At 36.2% G+C, this 21,140-nt stretch overlaps 1 protein-coding gene across 3 annotated transcripts in view; it reads right to left on the bottom strand.

Moving 5' to 3' along the window:
• abca2 (ATP-binding cassette, sub-family A (ABC1), member 2) overlaps nt 1–21,140 on the bottom strand; it is a 58,245-nt gene that overhangs the window by 32,134 nt on the left and 4,971 nt on the right. For all 3 annotated transcript variants that reach the window (XM_084413410.1, XM_084413411.1, XM_084413409.1), the window contains exon 2: nt 4,669–4,762. In XM_084413410.1, coding sequence (XP_084269536.1) covers nt 4,669–4,762 — 94 coding nt within the window. The remainder of the gene's footprint in view (nt 1–4,668; nt 4,763–21,140) is intronic.

Raw genomic sequence — 21,140 nt, 5'->3', positions numbered from 1 at the left:
AGTGACAACCATGGACCAGGACTCATTTGCTCCTTCAAGTCCTCCTGAGAAATTACTAATTCAGAAAGCATAATTCTGTATTGCGAGTTCCTGCATGCATTTTATTCCAAGCAGAGTCAATTTTATATTTTATAAAAGAGGTAGGAAGCTTTTCAGCTAGACCAACAAAATAAAGAGAAAAAGATGCACATTTGGTGTTTTATGCATTTATCATGTCACCTAAATGAGAAGTATTTTCAAGCAAGCTAGAGTCACCAAGGCTGCATTTATTTAATAAAAAGAAATACAGTTTATAATTTAAAATAACTGTTTCTTATCATTTTAATATATTTTAAAATGCAATTTATTACTGTGATGTCAAAGCTGAATTTTCAGCATCATTGCTCCAATCTTCGGTGTCCTTCAGAAATTACTCCAAGATATGATTAGGTGCTCATTTCTTTTTAATATTATTATTAACATTTATTATTATTATAAAAACACAGCTTATATTTGTTGACAACAAAAAACAGTTGTGGTGCTTAATATTTTTGTGGAAACTGTTGCGATAAGTTTTTTCAGTATTCTTTGATAAACAGAAAGTTCAAAAGAACAGCACTTATTTTTTGTAATATATAGTCTTATTATATTATTATCAATTTAATGCATCCTTGCTGAATAAAACTATTCATTTCTTTTTAGTCTTAAGTCTTATTGAGCACAAACTTTTGAATGATAGTGTAGCCTATATCACTTTTCTTTATCAACAGTAATAACTTCATAACTAACATTCATAAATTCATAACTAAAATTCATTTACGACCAATACCAACTTGCTTCCATTATGATACTTTAATTGACATGTCTTCAACGGTCGGGACCTAAAACAACATCATGACAGTGTTGTTGTGAGCTTATCATATAAATACAATTATTCTGAGGTGACTTAAAGGCCAGATTCAAACCTGCGTCTCCCTCATGAGCACCATGTATTTGAAGCATGTGCACGAAGCACTAAACAATGGTCACGGCAACGTGAATTTGGATTACATGTTTTTTTTATATTTATTATTTATCTAGTTTGTCCAATGATCACAAAGCCATAACATTAACGCCTGATAACATTTGTTCAATAGGACACAATTCACTTGCTGAAATTTAGGCTACTACAACCTTTCAGATGGCAATTATCTGATAAAAACAATCCCTTACTACGACTTTGCCCTGCATTGAACTGCTAATTACTAAATTAGGCCTATAACTGCTGAGATTATTTAATGAAGCCTTAGTTAATGAATGGCTCGGAGAAATGTGATCCTCCATTAGAGCATCAGTCAATTCAGATTCAGCTTTCGCCTCCATTCACTTTGGCAGCCTTGCCTGAAATGCAAACACGAGGCAGCTGGCACTGACCAAGGGACCTAGAAGGTTACTTAATTGTAAGTGCTGAGTCTTTTTCCTCCCTTAAGTGTTTTGTCACTGCGGCGTGTGGCCTGTAGAGTTGGTATCCTCGTCCAACATCGCCTGCTCTGCCACCAGACCCCACGGCGCTTTCACCCAGAAGAAGCAGCGTTAGCTAAACAATGCTCGGCATCAGCACCTGTCGACTCTGCAAAAAATGTCCCTCGATTGACGTTGACACTGAGGCGTGTTATATTTCTGCTGTTCCAGTGACAGGTTGTCTGCTCACAAGAGGTAGTTATGTTTATTGCCTCGGTTTCCTAACTCTTATATCTGACATCTGCTCCCCGCTCCGCAAACACAGCTGAGGATTAAAAGAGCAAAGATCAGGCCGGGGAAATAACCTGATGGCTGTGTGGTCTGTGTGTGTGTGTGTGTGTGTGTGTGTGTGTGTGTGTGTGTGTGTGTGTGTGTGTGTGAGAGAGAGAGTGTCTGACAATTAAAATCACAGCTCATTGGTTGAGGAAAGCACAGATGTGTCATCATCAGGACAAGATGTTTGAATAACGTGCTGCTGTAAAACAGATCCTTTATTCACAGTGGATTGTGGATTATGTTAGTGTTCAGAGACATATGGGGGCCCAACACCTAAACCTCTTACCCCAGGCGTGACGCAATAAAATGGCAAGCCATAAAAAAGCTATGCTAATCCTAGTTCCTGTTCCTACTACTTTCCATTTCTGCAGCATTGTGATGGGAAGCCACGCTCACACGGGATAATCATTGGGCGAAAATCACCCATTAAAAGTTTGAAAATGCCCAATTCTTCTAAATGCCTTTTGACAATATCAGCATAAATTCTTACAATTTTGTGAATACTTAGCATTAAAAATGGACAACACAAACTTTGAAAACACATACGACCGTTCGTAAGTTTGGGGTCGGTAAGCAGGGTTGCCAGGTATGGGGGGGGATTTATATTTTATTATATTTTAAAAGGTAACTGATTTGCATAAAGGTTAAAAGGTAACTGATTTGCATAAAGGTTAAAAGGTAACTGATGGCAAAGCTGAATTTTCTGCAGCCATTACTCCAGTCTTCAAAAGTATAAGAAAGTAACAAACTATAGATATGTTTATGGAACCCGTTTTTTTTTTTATATATATATATATTTCAGGATTCCTTGATAAATAGAATGTTCAAAAGAATGGCATTTCTTTTAAAAAAATCTATTTGATCAATTTAATGCATCCTTGCTGAGTTAAAAAAAAAAAAATGTAAAGAATTTTTAAATAAAATATTTAATGTTTAATAATAAACTAAATCAATAAAAAGGCGCATGTCTGACATGTTTATATTGCCATTATGTAATGCAAAAGAAAAACATTACAAGTTAAGATACTTTACTGCATTTATGACAAGAAATGGAGGATTTATGCCAATATTGTCCAAAACCCCACTTTGAAACATGGGCCATTTCAAAACTTTTGGTGAGCGCTATATTTAACATCAAACATGGACGAGCCTTAAAGAAATTGATTGTGGCTGTTTGTATGAAAAATCTCTCATGATAAAACATAAAACGGATGACGTCTGGATTTGATTTGATGCATCACACAGCTTTTACGCTTTCAGTGTGAACGCACACACTTGCTGGAATCTTGATGCATCACGCCTGGTTGAGTGTTATTCATTTTCTTATGTTGTGTGTGTTAACATTTGGGAAAGCTCCAGGTGTGCACATACTGCTGGAGTTATTTGAGCCCTTTTACCATTAGATTGATGCATGAAACAGTTGACATGACAAATACACAATAACAGCACAATAAACACGTTAGAGTCCACGGAAAAGCACACACTCACAATTAGAGGACACATAGTGGAATGATCCCACAAACCCAAAAGAGTTAAGAACTTAGACACACACACACACAAAAAAAAATAACGTTTTTGACTTACACACTGGTCCAGCATGCAGTGAACATGCACATGAGAAAGAAAGAATGAAAGACAGAGTAGTAGAGAGAGAGAGAGAGATAAAGTATTGAGGACAGGTAACAGAAAGAAGCAAAAATAAAACAAAACATGGTGTGATTTCAGCATTGAAAATAACAGACATTGTGATGACATACAAATGAGGGTGTTCTGTAAAAGAAAAATACATGGCTAAAGCTCTGTCTAACAGCCAAACAATCTTTGCAATCAATGACAGATTGGCAAAGTTGTATGATGCAACCACACAGAAAAATGGATAATCATCATCATATACCACAAACAACACTTAAAGGGATAGTTCGCCCAAAAATGTAAAATCGTGTACTCACCTTCATGTCATTCCAAACCTGTATGAATTTCTTTTCTTCAGTGGAACACAAAAGGAGATGGCAGAATGTTTACTCTTTTCCACATGATGGAAGTTCAACAATTATTGCTGAACTGGCGGCAATTTGAATGCACGTGAATGAGAAGCTATGGCAGAGAGCATATTTTTAAGCAAATCATTTATATTTGTGCGTGTTTCATGAACAAATCTATTGTATGACTTCAGAAGATTTGGAATATAGTGCAGAAGTTGTATGGACTACTTTTATGCTGCTTTTTTTAAGCTTGACAGCTTCTTTCACTTTCATTGTATTGAAAACAACAGCCAGAGCATTCTGCAAAGTATTTCCTTTTGTGTTCCACAGAAGAAAGAAACACACAGGTTTGGAACATCATGCGAGTGAGTAAATAATGACAGAATTTGTATTTCTTTGAGTGAACTGTCCCCTTATTTACAGATAAAGGCTAAAGGACCCAGTCTAACTAATTCAGACACACTTACAGAACATTATTACAGTGGATATGTGAACATCATAAGAACCTTAAAGAGTTTATGTTGTTTATTTCTTTTTGTTTATCCTTTCTTAGGTTAGTTAGAACTCCTCCCTAAATTAGTTAGTGGGTTGTTTTGTTATTTTAGGCCTTGCTCTTCCCTGAGCCATGTGTTATGTTTTTTTGGGGGTCTTTTTTTGTACATAAAATCCTTAATTTGATATATCATCTGGTATCATCTTCACTCTGGGACAGAGGATTGAAGTGTGTGTTCACCTTCCTCCTTTCTCCTTTGTTACCTCCCCTCCCGGCCCCTAGACGGATAGGGGAACGTAACACCCAGGTAACAAAAGAAGTGATCTGACCACTGGAGGGCAAGAATGAGCTGGGTTGGGGTAAGAGCCACCTTACTTTTCCTTCCTTACTTCACCCCCTACTCCTGTTCTTCTCTCTCTCTGCTATCATGAAACTTACCTTCTTTCACAGGAATGGCCGGCTTCTTCTGCCGCAAGCCCAGGAGTATGAAGAAAAGCACCAGAGGGATGAAAATCTCAAATGCAAGAACCCACTGCAGAGATAAAGAAAGAGAAACAGGTTATGAAAGCCACATGGGCTGCAGTGGCTGGAGGTTATGAAAATTTATATTGCATGGTTGGTTGCAACTTTGTAACTGTTTGGTTGAACATCTGAAGTGTTACAAAGTTCAACTAGGGGTCGTCAATAAAGATGGCCTGCTCAATTTCGGGGGCCAGTGTGAGAGAGTTTCAGGCCAGTTGATGGAAAAATGACTTGCCCTTTCCGGACAGTTTTGCATGTACAGTGAAATCTGTATATTAATTGAGCTTGAACAATCATTTATTGTGCTTTGGTTTTCTGTTGCATTCTACATAGCTGTTGCAAATAGATGAAGTGTTGTTAAAACATTTCTAAAATTACCTCTTGGAAGCATCAGTAAGAATATGCTAAAAACTACAAACTAATCAGTAATGAGTTGCACCATATTCCATTGTTCAGTGAATTAATAGTTGCATTTTATCTGAATCATTTCCATCTTATTAACACATTTTCTTCTTGTAAAGAAAAAAAAACAAAGCAAATTAATAAAACAATACTGTACAATTCAAAAGTTTAAGATCAATAAAAAAAGTAATGAAAAAAATGTATCACAGTTTCCACAAAAATATTAAGCAGAACAACTGTTTTTAACAATGAAGAAATGTTTCTTGAGCACCAATTCTAATATCAGCATATCAGAATGCTTTCTGGAAGATCGTTTGACATTGAAGACTGAACTAAACTCTGCCATCAGAGGAATAAATTAATTATACAAGCAGTAAAAATCTCATTGTTAAGCCTTGCCAACTGATTGAGTCCAGTGTCAGGGATTGATCCGGTAAATACAGACTGGTGGCCTGGCCAATTTAAGAGTTTGCTTGACATGCAATATCTGCAAGTGGGTTGGCTAACACACCTGCTAGAGCTTCCAAACAGCCCGTTCCAACGATTATTAAAAGAGGTGGAGGAGAAATGAAAGATATTGCGCACACACACACTCCACAGCAGGTGGTGGGAAGGAGATGTCAAACGCTTTCAGGCACATTGTTTAAAGTGTGCGTGTGCAAAATACAGCAGAAAAGCTGCATATCTTAACATTTCCCCCTGCATCATTTCCTCTCTCTCACTCTCACTCTCTGCAGGAGTCTCATTTTTAGACAAATCTGAACTGAAGTTAGTGAGAAATAATCTGTTGGTTAAAGTGTAGACTGATTAGAAACTCACATGGTTATAGTTGAACTGAGATCAGCCTGTTATTATCACTCCCACTACAAATGCGTGAGGTGCCGTCTGTGCTTGACTAAGAGAGGCTGATCTCAGATCAGTGTCTAAGGGCATCCTGTCCCCGACCACAATGTGTCTTTCACTGCAGCACAGCATCAACAACACTCAGTCCACATCCCGTCTTGTTGACAAGTGACAAGAGAAGGTGAAGAGGTTTTTCTCTCGCTGTTATAAGTTCTCCCCATGCATCTCTGCCATTTCTGAAGGTCACAACAAACAAGAAGCTCCTTTTACATGCATCTCTCACAATACACAAAGCCGCATCTGACATGACACACAAAGCTTCGCTTACGAGACCCTCGGAGCTGAGCACGGGGGGTGTGCACACCAGCCAAAGAGAGCTTGTTTTCTTTTTGTTAGAAAGTCCTGTGGCTCATAGAAGAGGCAAAGACAAACATTTGAGTTGAATCTCAACTCACAATGAGTTTTAAACTGTATGTTGGAGGTTGTTTTTTCGACTATTTATGGAGATATTGTATCTGTTTATTAGCACTTCTCACAAGCATTACACAGAATCGGCCTGTAATATTATTAAACACATGCACACTTTTACCTAGCTATCTAAATGAGGACGTACAATAAACGTCTATTGTCATTGGTCTAATTTTATCCAATCTTATTATATAGCAGTTAGATCCAATTCTCTAATTGAATGAGAGAGCATAGTGCTGATATTCATTCCACATTCATATGATATTTAGAACATGTATGTGTGTATGTATTTATGTATGTATATGTGTGTGTGTGAGGTGGACAAAGTACACAACTTCCTTACTTGAGTGAAAGTACAGATACTACTAGTCAAATATTACTCCGTTACAAGTAAAAGTTGTGAAGACTGATTTTTACTTAAGTAAAACTACAGAAGTACTCGTTTTTAAAAGTACTTAAGTATCAAAAGTAAAAAGTAAATGTCAATGCATTGTTTTATTATTGTTGTATTGTTGTATGTAATTCTTACAGTACCTTATGCCTGAATCTATGCCTGCCTACCCTCATATCAATATCAAATTTATTTCTAGAACACAGTTCCAGTAGTGGGATTGAAGTGCACTCAATAACGTCCACAATGGTTTCGGACACCCAAATGGCTGTTCCCTCAAATAGTGCCCCATTTAAAGTTTTTTGGCTTTTAGTATGACTATGTTAGTCTTACTGTTATCTAGCTAGTGTGCTCCAAAACAATGACAAAATTCGCATGTAGAAGACCAAACCCAACGTTGAAAATTAAAATCAGGTTGATGTCAGAATCCAACGTCAGATCGACATTAATCTCCAACGTTGGACAGACGTTGAATTGTGGTTGAAAATAAAAATCGTGTTGACGTCAGAAACCAACATCAGTCGGGTTCTGACGTCAACCCGACTTTCATTTCCAACCAAAATGCAACCCCTAAAACCAAAATAATCCCCTGACTGACGTTACTACTTTCTACTCAATGACCTTGACAGAAATGTAGTGGAGTAAAAAGTACGATATTTGTCTTTCAAATGTAGGGAAGTTAAAGTAAAAAGTTTCCAGAGAAAATAATACTCAAGTAAAGTACAGATACTCAAAAAGTGTACATAAGTACAGTACTCAAGTACTTTGTTACTGTCCACCTCTGTGTGTGTGTGTGTGTGTACACAGTATGCATATAACTATGCCCACCCACACACAGTGCATCAGTGCAATAACACTTCTAGTTAAAAATACACACCCAGACACCATTATGCACTAGAATAGTCTAGTCAGTGTCTTTCAGCTGTCCACTCTTTATACTTTATCAGCTAAAACACACTTTCCATTCACCCAATGATTGAATTACATCTTTGTGCCGCTGCCCACCGAGCACAGCATCCATCACCAACCGACAGGCAAATAACGCAAGCTAAAACACTTATCCTCCAATAACAATGCATGCTGAAAGATATGAGGTTTTCTGTCAAGTAAATTTGAGATAATGGAATTGCTTTTACTGTGCGAGAACTGAAGAACGTCTCATATACCTCCATATACACCTCTGAAAAATCTATCTTCTCTTTGCTCTGCCTGTCTCTCCCCAGAAATCTCATATGAACGGAGCTCGTATAATCAGATAAAACTCACATGCACAAAACATCATTTAGCATTCATAATTACATTCTAACCAACAAACGCAAACAGGCCCCACAGTCGCCTGGGATCGAGACACTGAGCGCTGTTTGTGTTTGTGCGATCGGTGTTTTTGAAACGGGTATGTTTTGTAATTATAATCTTGTGCGTGATCAGAAAGTCTGTTTCAGTGATTTTACCACAAGTAAGGGGGTCTTTATTGCTTAAAATGGAGGTAACAGTACCACTGTCCAAAAAATGTATAACATTTATTATCAAAAATTATTGGAATAATTAGTGATAAGTATTATAGTACAAATCAAACACTGTAGCAACATTTATAGCCATTTTACTGGTCATCCAATTAGAATTAGACTCTGAACCATCCCCGTTTTTATATCTGCACCTGCTTGTAAGTGCAAGACTTGGGCGTTAGGCATCCAACTACTGTAATTAAAGGTGCTTTACAAGACAAATGTGACTGTTAGAAGCCCAGTACAAATCTGAACTGAACTAAAATGAGTAAGATTAATTAATGGCAAGTGTGTCGAATGTGCTTCATCTAAAAGGTGTAATGCAGTTACTCGTTCCTCGACTCTACCCTCGTGCTCTAGGCAGCCAGAGTTTGAGGAATGGATCTGTGGTCATTCACAATGGATTGATTACCCATCTCCCCCTCTGTTAATACGCAACAGCTCCAGGCTATAGACATATTTCTCCCGAGACTCACTGGGACATTGCTGTATTTCCATTCCAAGCAGGTTATACAGAAACAATTCCACCCAGACAGCACCAAAAGACAAGGGATCTCGATACAACATGCAATGCTTTGTTTTTCATTTGAATAACCCAACTAGATGATGCATGCACGGTTATAATATTTCAGGCACTGAGCACAGATCATTAAAGTTTATCTGAAAATGGAACCCATTTCAGTCAGTCTCCAAAAAAAGAAAGAAAGCTGAAACATTAGTGGGTTTGCTCAACCTCAATACAACAGCACATTCAAAAGTGATTAATAAAGTACATAATGTGCTAAAAGCTAAAGTTTAAACAGCTTTAACATTTTTAGCAAGTGTATCTTGTATTTTTAATCAATAATAATGAGATTTATACCACAAGCTCCTTTGCAAAACGTTTTCTGAAATTAAACACCCACCAGGGTTACCAAACCTTTTCACCAATTATTTTTCTTTTTGTTTGTGATTACTGGATAAGGATTAAAATCATTTTATGTGTGGGATCGAGTGGATTTCCATTGGTACGTCAGCTAGAAATCCTTGGAATTAATGGTTTTAAAAGATTAGGCTTAATATACAAATGTCTCCAATAAATCTGTCCTAAAATGTCCTGAGGTTTCAAGGCTTTTACCCTCAAAGGGTAGATTGATGTTATCGCCCTATCTAGCGCTCACATTTTACTATGTAAAAGCATTCATGGTGAACAATAACTAGCCAATGAAAAATATTTTAGAGCGTACCATAACCGAAAATAATAAAATAAAATAATATTCACCAGGGATGCGTGAGATAGCAGTACATTGTCGGCTGACCTTCAATTGTTGGCTGATATTAAATATTTTTTATTATTTAATAATGGTATTCTAATAATAATGATATTGGATATACACAGCTATTGGATATTTAATCGCACAAGCTCATCATAATCTAATGCATTCTTAAAGTTGATATTTTAAAACACTAATTTAATAACACTGTTAAATGTAATCATTAACAAATCTCAAAATGAATATCCATTTTCACACTGTATATTACAATGTTGCAAAGCCTAAATTCACTTGTAACATTTAAAATGGTTTTAGTTTAAAAAAAGATTTTAAATATATTTAGAAAAAAAGTAGTATTTTAAAAGTCAAAATAAATTCAAAATTCTTGTTTTTAAGGAATATTGCAGTATTATTATAAATGTAAAATAAATAAATGTTATAAATTTATCTGCGCACATCATTGTTTTTTTGTTTTTGTTTTTTTAATTCATTTTAATTTATCCAACCATCCAATCAATTCCCTATGGACAAAATCAAGTCCCACCGTAAATTTTTCACTCAGATATATGTAACAATATGGAAGAAACGACTATCACAACTTTGGTCTCATGGCGTCTTTAAGATGGCAATTTATCGGTATGGCCCAGAACTGTAATATTGGTGCATTCCTAATATTAATGTTATCCATGATAGACGGTGAGAAAAAAAAGAGTGAGGCACTGAGTGGTTTCTCTCAAGGTCGATCCTCCTGACCCTGTGATCCTGCTCACCTCTCACACAGCAGTGCTTAAGGTATCACTCTGAAAAGACTCTGTTCTTCATCTACTATGACGTTACGCTCTATTCAGAGATCCTGTTTCTGTTACTCACAAAGGTAAGACTGTGCTTCCCCCTGTCTTTATTGAGCTAGAAGAATGTTTGCTCAGCCATTTCTGGGGAAGATTTGTGACACCTCATTTTGACAGAGCCGCTTTGAATTGATTAATCTAACAAAAGGTATAAATCCTACAGATATATTTGCTCAGAAAAGTGTACAAAATATATATAGGCCTATGTTGAATACTGCATATGTGAAAATGCACTGGCCCTATCTAGCGGCCAGTTACACAGATGGCAGCATTACAGAAAACGGCCCGCCTAATTTAAAGGTTAATTAACCTCCGTGTTCTTCCAGTTGCTAATTCATCTCAGTGTAATGACTGAGAGAGTCATTACAGATGAGCCCATTAACTATAAAAAGCATCCGAAAGCAGGAGTCAGAAAAGAAGTGGAATCAGACAAGACATTTACACGCATGTGTTTAAAATTGTATGTAATCTTCTCTCTGTGGGATCATTGTGCATGTGAATCAAATAGAGTGGGAGTCAAAATGAGTGAAAGAGAGAGGTAGAGATTAAGAGAGGGAAAGAAAGAGTGAGAGAGCGAGAGAGAGAGAGGAGGAAGGGTTAAGCACAGGTCAGTGGTGGGTGGTGTATTTTATATTTGTTAACTAGCTTTACAACATGCTTCCCGTATTTCAACACGACCACAAAGCAAGATAGCACACGTAATGCAAATAACTGATAACTTTTTTTGTAGGGATCTGCAAGCAGTTTCTATGTAGGTAAACCTAATAATGACAATAAACCCTTGTAATATTTTGCATGATATTGTATACCAAGGACGAGACATAACTAATAAAATTACACCAAATTCCGCCCTCACGAAACAATGAGTCCTAACCAAAACTTAATTAAACCGCAAATACCCTTGACACTGGTAAAAGTATCAATAGCAAATCTCAAAATAAATGTATACTTATCATACGATGTTGTGATGCCTAAATTCTTATGTAGCATTTAAATAATCTACAAATATATATAATATCGCCATTTATTGGGATGGGCCAGAATTGTAATATTGGTGCATCTCTGATAATATGAAAAGTGATGTATATGCGAGAGAAACGGCTTCTCGAAACATTGTAGGGCGGGACTTTATTTAAACCATCAGGAATTGATTGGATCGTTGTCATTTGCTATTGCTGTGATTTCATGTGAGTGACAGGTTGTACAGTATATATACACAGCATGAAACATTGAAAAAGAGAATAAAAAATTAGGCAGCCATTCATAAATGGCCAGTGGGCATTCAGTCTTTTGTACTAAAACAGGTGTCTGAGAAAGGGCAAAGGGAAAAACAGAACTCGACTGTGCCGCTTCCTTTCAGAGAGAAAGCGATAAGGGGCAAATGACAGCATGTCAATCCTGTCATAAATTATGCACGGCCGAGAGAAGATGAATAGGCATGTAAAGCTTATCGGAGCTCAAGACCCGGAGCCTGCCGATGACACAGCTGCTGTAATCTACTGTAGACCTGATCAAACTCATAACCTTTAAACACTCCTCGACTCGACTCTTTTTCAGATTATAGCAGGTCAATAAAACTGGATGGGAGAAAAAGCAAACAAGATAAAGAAAAACATGTAAAGGATAGTGAGTAAAAAAAAAAAACACTGCTTAAAATTTTTTCAACATTTTTAAACTATTCAAGTTTAAAAAAATCAGCATGTTTCTGTATTCAATTTTTTTATTTGTGGCCCTTAGTGTAAATGTCCAGAGACTGTAAATGAAAATAAAGCTGAAATTATTTAGGAAAAAAAGAGAAAACTTGCACAAAAGTAGTTTCTCGGTATCTTTAATAAAAATTAACTTTTACCTGGAAATCAAAGTTTGTCACAAGATGCATGTTGCAGGACTTCAACATGCAAGAAACATGTGGCAATAAAACCATAAAACACAAACAGAAATAAGATACCAAAAAACTTGTGTACTGCAAATAAACAGTCTGATTTGTTTTACATTGAAAAAGATGCTTGAAACAGAAGGGACAAGAAAGAGAGAAAGAAAATGGAAAACAAACAGCCTTAGTGAGAAAGAATGAGGGAGTAAAAGCTCCAACTTCGTTTGGCGCAATCCAGTTTTTTTCTGTTTTAATAGGGAACAAACAAAAGCGGGGTTGTCAGAACTAACGTGACTACATTTCTCATTAGTGTTAAGTAACTCAGCTGTTCAATAAAGTGTATATAGCTTTCCAGTAACAAGCCATTTGTTTCAGGAAGTAGTGGTTTAGTGAGACAACATTGCAACATTGCTGGTCATTACATCACATTGTATATATATAAGCAATAATTGAGAACACTCTGAATCCAACTCATTTTAGCAAACTGGTTCATTGGGACTCTTGAATAAACCATTTTAAAACGGCAATTCACTGTTTCATTTGAGTAAGTCCCTGAACAGTATTCTTTACAACATTACACTCTTAAAGGGAAAGTTCACTCAAAAATAATTCTAACATTGTTCACTCCATGTTGTTCCAAACCTGTATGAAAAATAAATTATATTCTGAGAAATGTCTCAGTGTTTTTTTCAGTGTTGTCCATACAATGGAAGTCAAAGGTAACCAAAATTCAATCAAAGTATCTTCTTTTGTGTTCCACAGTAAGTCATACAGGTTTGGAAAGACCTGAGGATGGATTAATTCATTTTAGGGTGAACTATCCCTTTAAATATCTTCAATGTATAGTGTAGTGTTACTAAACTACTTTTTCAAAAGAGTCGCCTGACTTCAGCACATTGAATTTTAAGTAGCTTGTAACTTAGCAAGCTACAGTTTCAAAGTTGCGTCCCGAGCGCTTGTAAGCACTGCACACAAAGACAGTATGGTGGAATCTCAAAGGATTCACAAATCTCACTCGTTTCTTCATCCTTATTCCGTCACCATTTTTCTATACAAGCAATTATTAGTTCTTTTCTTTCTCCTTCTCCAATTCAAGGCCTCATTTCTGCATGAAACAAAAGTCTGCCCTAGTCTCTCCCACATGGCATTCTTGAGATTGCAGACAGTTTAAGTTCTCTCGTCGTCCCTAATCACATTCCTCCCCTTTCTCCGTCCTTTAAAGCCACTGAGGATGGGAGATAATCCCTCTATCAGGAAGAACTTAAGATCGTCTCATGTAGGAGTCTCTTGGAGGGCAGAATAGTTCCCTCTAGTATGGAGCAGTTAGCATTTTTATTCTAATGGCTGTGCGCTCTGCAGAGCGTAGGCTGCACTGCGATAATGAGCGCAATCATACAATATGTCCTCACATGATCCATTCACAATGAGAACAGGATTTTGGCCGTGAGAGCAATTCACCATAACCTTATTTCCATATTGAAGCAAGTAAAGGTCAAAGGCAAAAATAATGTATGTTTCTTAATACTTTTTGAAACTCATTTTGAACCTACAAGCTACCCATTTTTAGGGTGTTTTTACATGACAACGATGTACTAAATATGGAAGAAAAAAAATTCGCTGCTGTCAGATGACAACGCCGTCAAAACGATCCCCGTTCACAAGGATCCACGAAAACGACTAAAAAGCTGTATTATGCTGCCAGGCCAGTAGTTGGCGATGTGACTTTGTAAAGAAACACTACGCGCCTCTAGACTGAAAACATGGTTTTCAAAAACGTACACTTTAAAGTTTGCATTTTCAGGCCCCCAAAACACCATTTTCATGTAGCCTAAATGAAAAAAAGTTTAATGGAGTACATTTTTCAAAAAAAAAATAAATAAATAAATTTAGTCTGCCTTCAAAATGTAATTTTTAATTTAATGTTAATTCCATTTGTTAGTCATTTGTTGTGTGAAATTTACTAAAGTTGCTTACATACTAAACCCTAGATGACCTAGCATCTATCCACAAAAAAATAACAATGTCCAAGACATCTCTGTACACCACTGACTGCTGAAGACAGGTCCAAACTATCGTTCTTTGCCCATGGGAAGTCAACCGCAATGTTCCGGTTTGTGTCTGTAACCTCTGTGCTGTTGACACATTATTCCCTTAAGACTGTTTCCCACTCTGTAAGTGCATGAAGGTGACAACAGTGAAGACAGCAGCTGTCACAGGCACAAATTAAACCACAGAAAGGTAAGCCTAATAAGAAAAGTCTCACTTTGAGCTGCATCATTTAATTGAATGGTGGCATATGGGATCCAACTGACTTGGAAATAACAGAATAGAGCACAACTGTCGGATTCCTAAAAAAAAAATCTATTCATTTACTCAATAGAGAAATGAATTGTTAGTATATATTTGTTTTGGCAAATAGACAATGTGTCTATTTCTCCATTCTTTAAAAAAAGCATGGTTATTAGCCAAATTCCTGTTGAAGAACTACTAGTTTAAACAACTGTCATGCTTGTATACACTACCATTCAGTTATCTATGTGCACAACAGCTGCATTTCTTTAATCAAAGATACAGTAAAAATAGCTATATTGTTTTAAAATATCATTTTTTTTTTTATTAATACTTTTATTCAGCAAGGATGCATTAAATTGATAAAATGAGACAGTAAAGGCATTTGTTTTATTTATTTCTTTGTCTTTGATTTTCAATAACACAACAATGGTACCTGGATTTCAAGATGGCATATACAACATACACTAGCTTGTAAATACATTTTCATTGCTATAAAAGATTCCTATTTTAAATAAATGCTGTGTTTTTTTTTTACTTTTGAAAAAAAAGTATCTACAAAAATGTTAATCAGCACAACTGTTTTCAACATTGATAATGATAAGATGGCAGACGAAGGCTGCGGACACAGTGGGCAGTTACAGTACCATTGTGCTCCTGTTACACCTGCACCAACATGACGCTCCTGAGAAAATGTATCATCTTACAACCAGGATACTGAGTGTGAATCGAAGATGACAGGATCAGTTACAAACCCACAAAATAGACCATCTTCCTATAAAAATTTTTTTGACTTGGTAATCTCCCTCCCTCATCCCTTCTCTCTTTCTCTCATCTCCTCTAATTCCATTCAGCGTGTTCTCTTTGCATCTGACTTGATTAAAGGGAAACTGCAGTTTTCTTTCCCTCTGTTCTCTCTATCTCTAAGTGCTGGGCTGTGAAAGGGGAACATCTTGGCACATAAACACCCTCTGCAGAGAAAAGAACAGAAAAAAAAATTTGATATTTCAGTCGGCAGTAGAGTGCGAGTGGGCCAGGAATATCATGATTCATTAGTTCAGTGTTTGATGCGTGATGCCTGGGAAGAATAACACTAGCCGACAATAACAGAAGCCTTCTGGGAACACCTTAACACGTTCAAGCCTACCAGATCTGTAAAGGTTTGGATAAGACTGTAGTACTCTCTGTTTAAATTGAGTTACTTACCACTAAAACATATCAATTATTGGAGAAAATGTGAAAAATAAATAAATAAATAACAGGTTACTACGTCAAGGACCAAACAGAAGTAGATCTAATCTAAAATCTATCATTTTCCGTTTTATTAGACATTTTTGATTAAATATTGTGTAAATAAATATTCGTATTTTCATAGTTCATTTTTCATTTAAATGTTAACAATTGTGCAATGTGCATGTATATTGCATTTTCTAATCTTAAATTGTTTTATATCATTCAAATGCATGAGTGAAATATCAACCAAGTCACCCTGCATGTCTATCATATCAGCAGTGGAACTAATTATTGAACAGCCCATATCATAAAGCATAAATAGCAAAAAAATATCAAACCAGTTAAGAAACATCCATTTGATTGTTCAAGACTGTGACCAATTCTGCTGTCTTTCTAATACAGTATTTCTCTTATTGTCTCAGAGGTATTAGCAAGTTTGCATGGCAAATTAAGGTGAAAAGGAGCATTTATAATAGCTGAATATTTTATGTTTTTCAAAGTGGTAAATATTTCATGAAATGCTTTATACATGAGAACAAAATTAGCTCAGGCTGAGAGCAATTGCACCTCATTTCAATAAGAACACACGCTGTTATTCCTCATGAGGAGGGCGAGGAGGAAAGACAGAATGTGAAAGCAGGAAGAAGAAAGGAAGAAAAGAGTTGAAAGCGCAGTTGAGCTGTGGGAAAAGAGAAAGTCGAGTTCACACTCCCCATGGTGGATACATAAGGGAACATAAAATGAATAATGAGATATTCTTTGATATTAACAAAAAAATTAATTAAAATTATACTAAAAAATGAAGTGGCACATTCATTTGATAATGCAAAAGTTTAGATTTGAAACAGAAGTAGCAAATGTCTTTTCTTCAGTGAAACAGCTTCTCAAACTAAATGTAGGACAAGGCTTGATTTTGTCCATAGGGAATTGATTGCATCTTTGGATCATTTCATTTTGGATCATGGTTTGCTACTGCTGTGATCTCATTTGAGTTAAAGGTTGTCCATGTCGAACCAGCAAACAGGTCAGCAAAATAATAAATACTGCAATATTCCATAAAAACACAATAATTGTTCATTTTTATTTCATGCTGACTTTAAGGAAATAAAGCAGTCTGTTCATTTTACAGTTGTAAACAGATCCACACTTAAAGAGCAGACTTTCTTTCTTTGTCACGGATAACAGGTGACTCACACAGCAGGACTAGGAGAAGAGCCATCTATGGAAGGAACTTACACACACACTGCATGTACACATACACTCTTGATATCCATCATAAAAATCTAACAAAAACAGATCAATAAGACACTTCCGTGACACTGTGTGATGGACGCTTTTCCCTGCATTTTCCAGGAACTGGGGCAGGTGACAGTGAGTGAGGAGCGTTTTAAAGCATTTAAAAGACAAATGTATCAACGAAAAAGGGTTGGAATTCTGTATTGTTGTTGAAACTGTGTTTCTCATCAACTTTTAGGTGATTATTAACTGTCACACACAAGATAACTGTTTTTTTTTTTTTTTAATGTCACTTAATAGATTACAAACAGCTTCAAAATGGAAAATACATTTATAACATTTTATGTTATAAGACATTTTATTTTTGGTATATTCATCTAATGCATCGTCCATTTTCACAAGTACTATTACACAAGGGAATGAGGAAATATTATTACAAATATTATCAGAACTTTAATCATAGGTTGGGTTGTTGATGTGTCATGCAAAATGTATTGCTTTTTGCTTTAACTGTTGGATCACTAACTCCTGCTCACAGTAGGGTTAGGAATATAAACAAATATAACATGGAATATAAAACTTTAGAGCATAACTTCCTTATTTGCACATTATAAATATTTTTACCATCTTAAATAGCTTGTGATTACATAAAGATAAAGTCAGTGGAAATATGGGCCGGTTCACAGACGCCATGTTCTGGCATGAGAAAAAGAACTATTTTGGTGAAAAAGTTATGATCCAGAACTAACCCGGCTCTCTCCATCTCTCTCTCTCTTTGCCCCAATTTATGGCTCCCTGTCTGAGCTTGGATTTTACAAGGTGAACATTGCTGCAATAATTATCATTTAAGAGGGACCGTCCCTGACTCCGGACACATATTGTCATTCAATTAAGGTGGGCACACATTGAGGGGCTTAAGGGTCAGGCTTTTAAATGAAAGGATTGCCTCACGAGTCCTGTACTCAACAATCCCTCTTTCCAGTCTCAATTCATTCCATTTCCATCTCATCTCATGTCTCTCTTCACCTTTTGCCTATAACACACTCTTTCCAATACCTCTATTTTCTCACTGGATCCTCTTTTAACACAGTGCCCTACCTGTCCTCATTACAGTCTCTTCTCTCGCTCCAGCACTCACGCCATTGGCTTTCGCTTGTCAGTGCCGCAGTGGCAAAAGACATTTCCGTCCATCAGCTCTCTCCTACTCAAGTCCTGTTCCTCCTGAACGGCTGACCATTACAGTACTTTCCTCCTGTCGCTCTCTCCCTCATTCCCTTTCTCCTCCAGCTCATGTTTATTTCATCCAATTTTCCTCCAGTGCTGCTTTTCTCCCAGGAGCATGGAGAGATCTCAATAATTCAGCAGGCTGTCTGAGCTATGCTGGGCTAGCAGGACACCCATCACTGGACATGAGGAACTTTCAGTGCCCCACTTACTCCATAAGCAGATAATCATCAATATCGCTCCAAAGCACTGCTTTCTACTGACGAGACGAGAGTACTATGATATAAACTGTCCATGAACATCGATGCCATTTTCAATGCTGCTTTTTCTTTATGAAACCGATGGATGAGTCACAAAGCTCCATTATTACACAAAATGTTAATAACATTCATGTCACACAATTATCCTACTGTAGTAAATGTTACTTTGCACTTCAGTTCAATGTGTACCATGCACGTCTTCCACACAAACCATTTACATCTAATAATGTTAATAATCTTGCGCATGCATAAATAATAACTAGATTTGCAAATACCAGTGCTCGCAAACCAACAACAGCACCATGCTAAAGTTTTAGGGAAGGTTGTTGGCGTAGGTCTTGCATACATTTTGTGGTTCTCTTGATTTCTGTCGTGGTGTATACAATTTTTATATAACATGTATAACAGTGCCTTTGCAATGTAACGTTACAGGTGCTGTGTGGTTCCGGAAATGCAGGACAAAAGAGACCAATCACAATTTAGTAATGCAAACATGTATTTTTTCTTTTTTTATATTCCTGTTATAACAAAGCTGAATTTTCAGCAGCCATTACTTCAGTCTTTAGGATCACATGAACCTTTAGAAAGCATTCGAATTTGCTGATTTGGTGTGCAAGAAACATTTATTTCTATTAGATTTGCAACAGAATTTTAAATTCATCTTAATTTTAACATTTTAAAGCATTAGATGACAGCAAATGTAATCAACATGTAAAAATTAGCATGTACAATTAAATATCCAACATTGGCCAATGAAATAATAAAAAATAAAACAAAATCTTGGATAATATGGTACCAATATATTGTGCATGCCTATTCAATGTTACATTTCTTAAAAAGTATAACATTTTTAAAGACCAAAAAGAGAAATTATAAACAAACCAAAGTTATAATGGAGTTGTGGGCAGTTTGTAGGCTGAATTAACTGGAGAAATTAGTTGAGATAAAAAGAAAAAATTGAAATTAGTAAGAGAAATTAATGTCAGTACAAGAACAGTAACTGTTGCCATTTCACTGTACTATAACACATTCCATAATGTGATTACAATCTAATGTATCTCAAATACATACTGCTTCTCAATTAACTTCCTTTTAAAGTAATTGAATCATTTTGTCCTTGTATATATGAGATCAGTTTTCCACTGAAGAAAGCTTAATCTCAAAAGGGGCTCACTACTGCAGTATAACTTTATTGCTTTGCTGAATTAACAGTCTTTGAACACTTAATATTTCTCATGGATCTTCCACCTAATTTTCATCACAAAAATGGAGCCCATCAGTATGCCAAACTCATATTAAATTTCGTCCAAAGTAGTATCGGAGACCACTGACTTACTCTCTTATTTCACAACACTGACAGAAAGTTAATGCAACTAACGTCTAAGGGCGCAGACTTTCTGTAATGCTATTCTGTAAATGGTATATTCAGATTGTCTTAAAACGCTTATGTTAATATAATTGGCATATAGGCTAAACGTTACATTATTATAACACAAATCTATGATAGGAAATCTGAGCCTTTTAGACAGCATTTAAGCAGACGTTGTTAATGGAAAGAAATGTGCAATAACCTCATCTCCACATAAACAAAGTGCATTTTTAATGATGAAATGGTAGAGTATCTGCGTTTCTATTAGTGAGATCACAGCATAAAACAAGCTCACAGAACACATTCTGTGATTCCATTAACGTACAGTCTGCATGTATAATTCAGACAGCTGGCATATACACTAACTCGCTCTCTCTTGATGACTGTCCAGTTATCAGACTGCTGTTCGTGTCTTGACTCTTTCTCTTTCTCGCTTTATCCATCTATCAGTCTCTCTTTCTATCTCTGTATCCATAGTTACGCAGACAGTTTTGCCCATCCCTGCCTCAACCAATTGTTCAGGGATTGAAGCTTGAAGGAAGTAGGTCAGCCTGTGTTGCACTTGGCATAAGGTAAAGGCGGCCGAGGCATTAAAATACCAACTTTGGGTTAATATTCATCCAACCTTCGAGCAGGGACCGCAACACAATCCATAACACAGACTCAATGAAATGGGAATTTTTTTATGATGGGGTAGGAGGTGGAGATATCGCTTTGTTAAAAAACAGCAACAGTCACCCAGACTAGTTTAATCAGGGCTCCAGACTGTGACCAAAAGAGTCACAAATGTGGCAAAAAACTAAATTGGAACAGCAATTTAAAATCTTATTGGCATTGCGCAACAAATAACAATGGTTTATGAACAAATGGCTCTTATGATCTGAGTCTTTTTTAAGAAGAAGTCTCCATCTCAAAAGGTATCGCTTTGAATCGATCGAACAACTATTCAAAATATTTTTCGTCATGTCTAATTTGAAATGAACAAAGTCGTTACTGTGATGTGTTCATTACCGATTGTTCATATGACAATACATTTCTAAAGTTACACATTCTGAACAGAATTTATAATAAATGGTTTTCTAAGTTAAAAAAAAGACATCATTTTTAATTTTTATATAGCACAAGTACAATAAGAATCATTGTGACATTATCAAATTGGAAAGCAATTTTATACAAAACAATTAGGAAATCAAA

Source organism: Rutilus rutilus (assembly GCF_951802725.1).
Source record: "Rutilus rutilus genome assembly, chromosome: 7".
Classification (NCBI taxonomy): domain Eukaryota; kingdom Metazoa; phylum Chordata; class Actinopteri; order Cypriniformes; family Leuciscidae; genus Rutilus; species Rutilus rutilus.
Note: the sequence above shows the minus strand (reverse complement) of the source record. Positions and strands in the feature narration are given on the sequence as shown.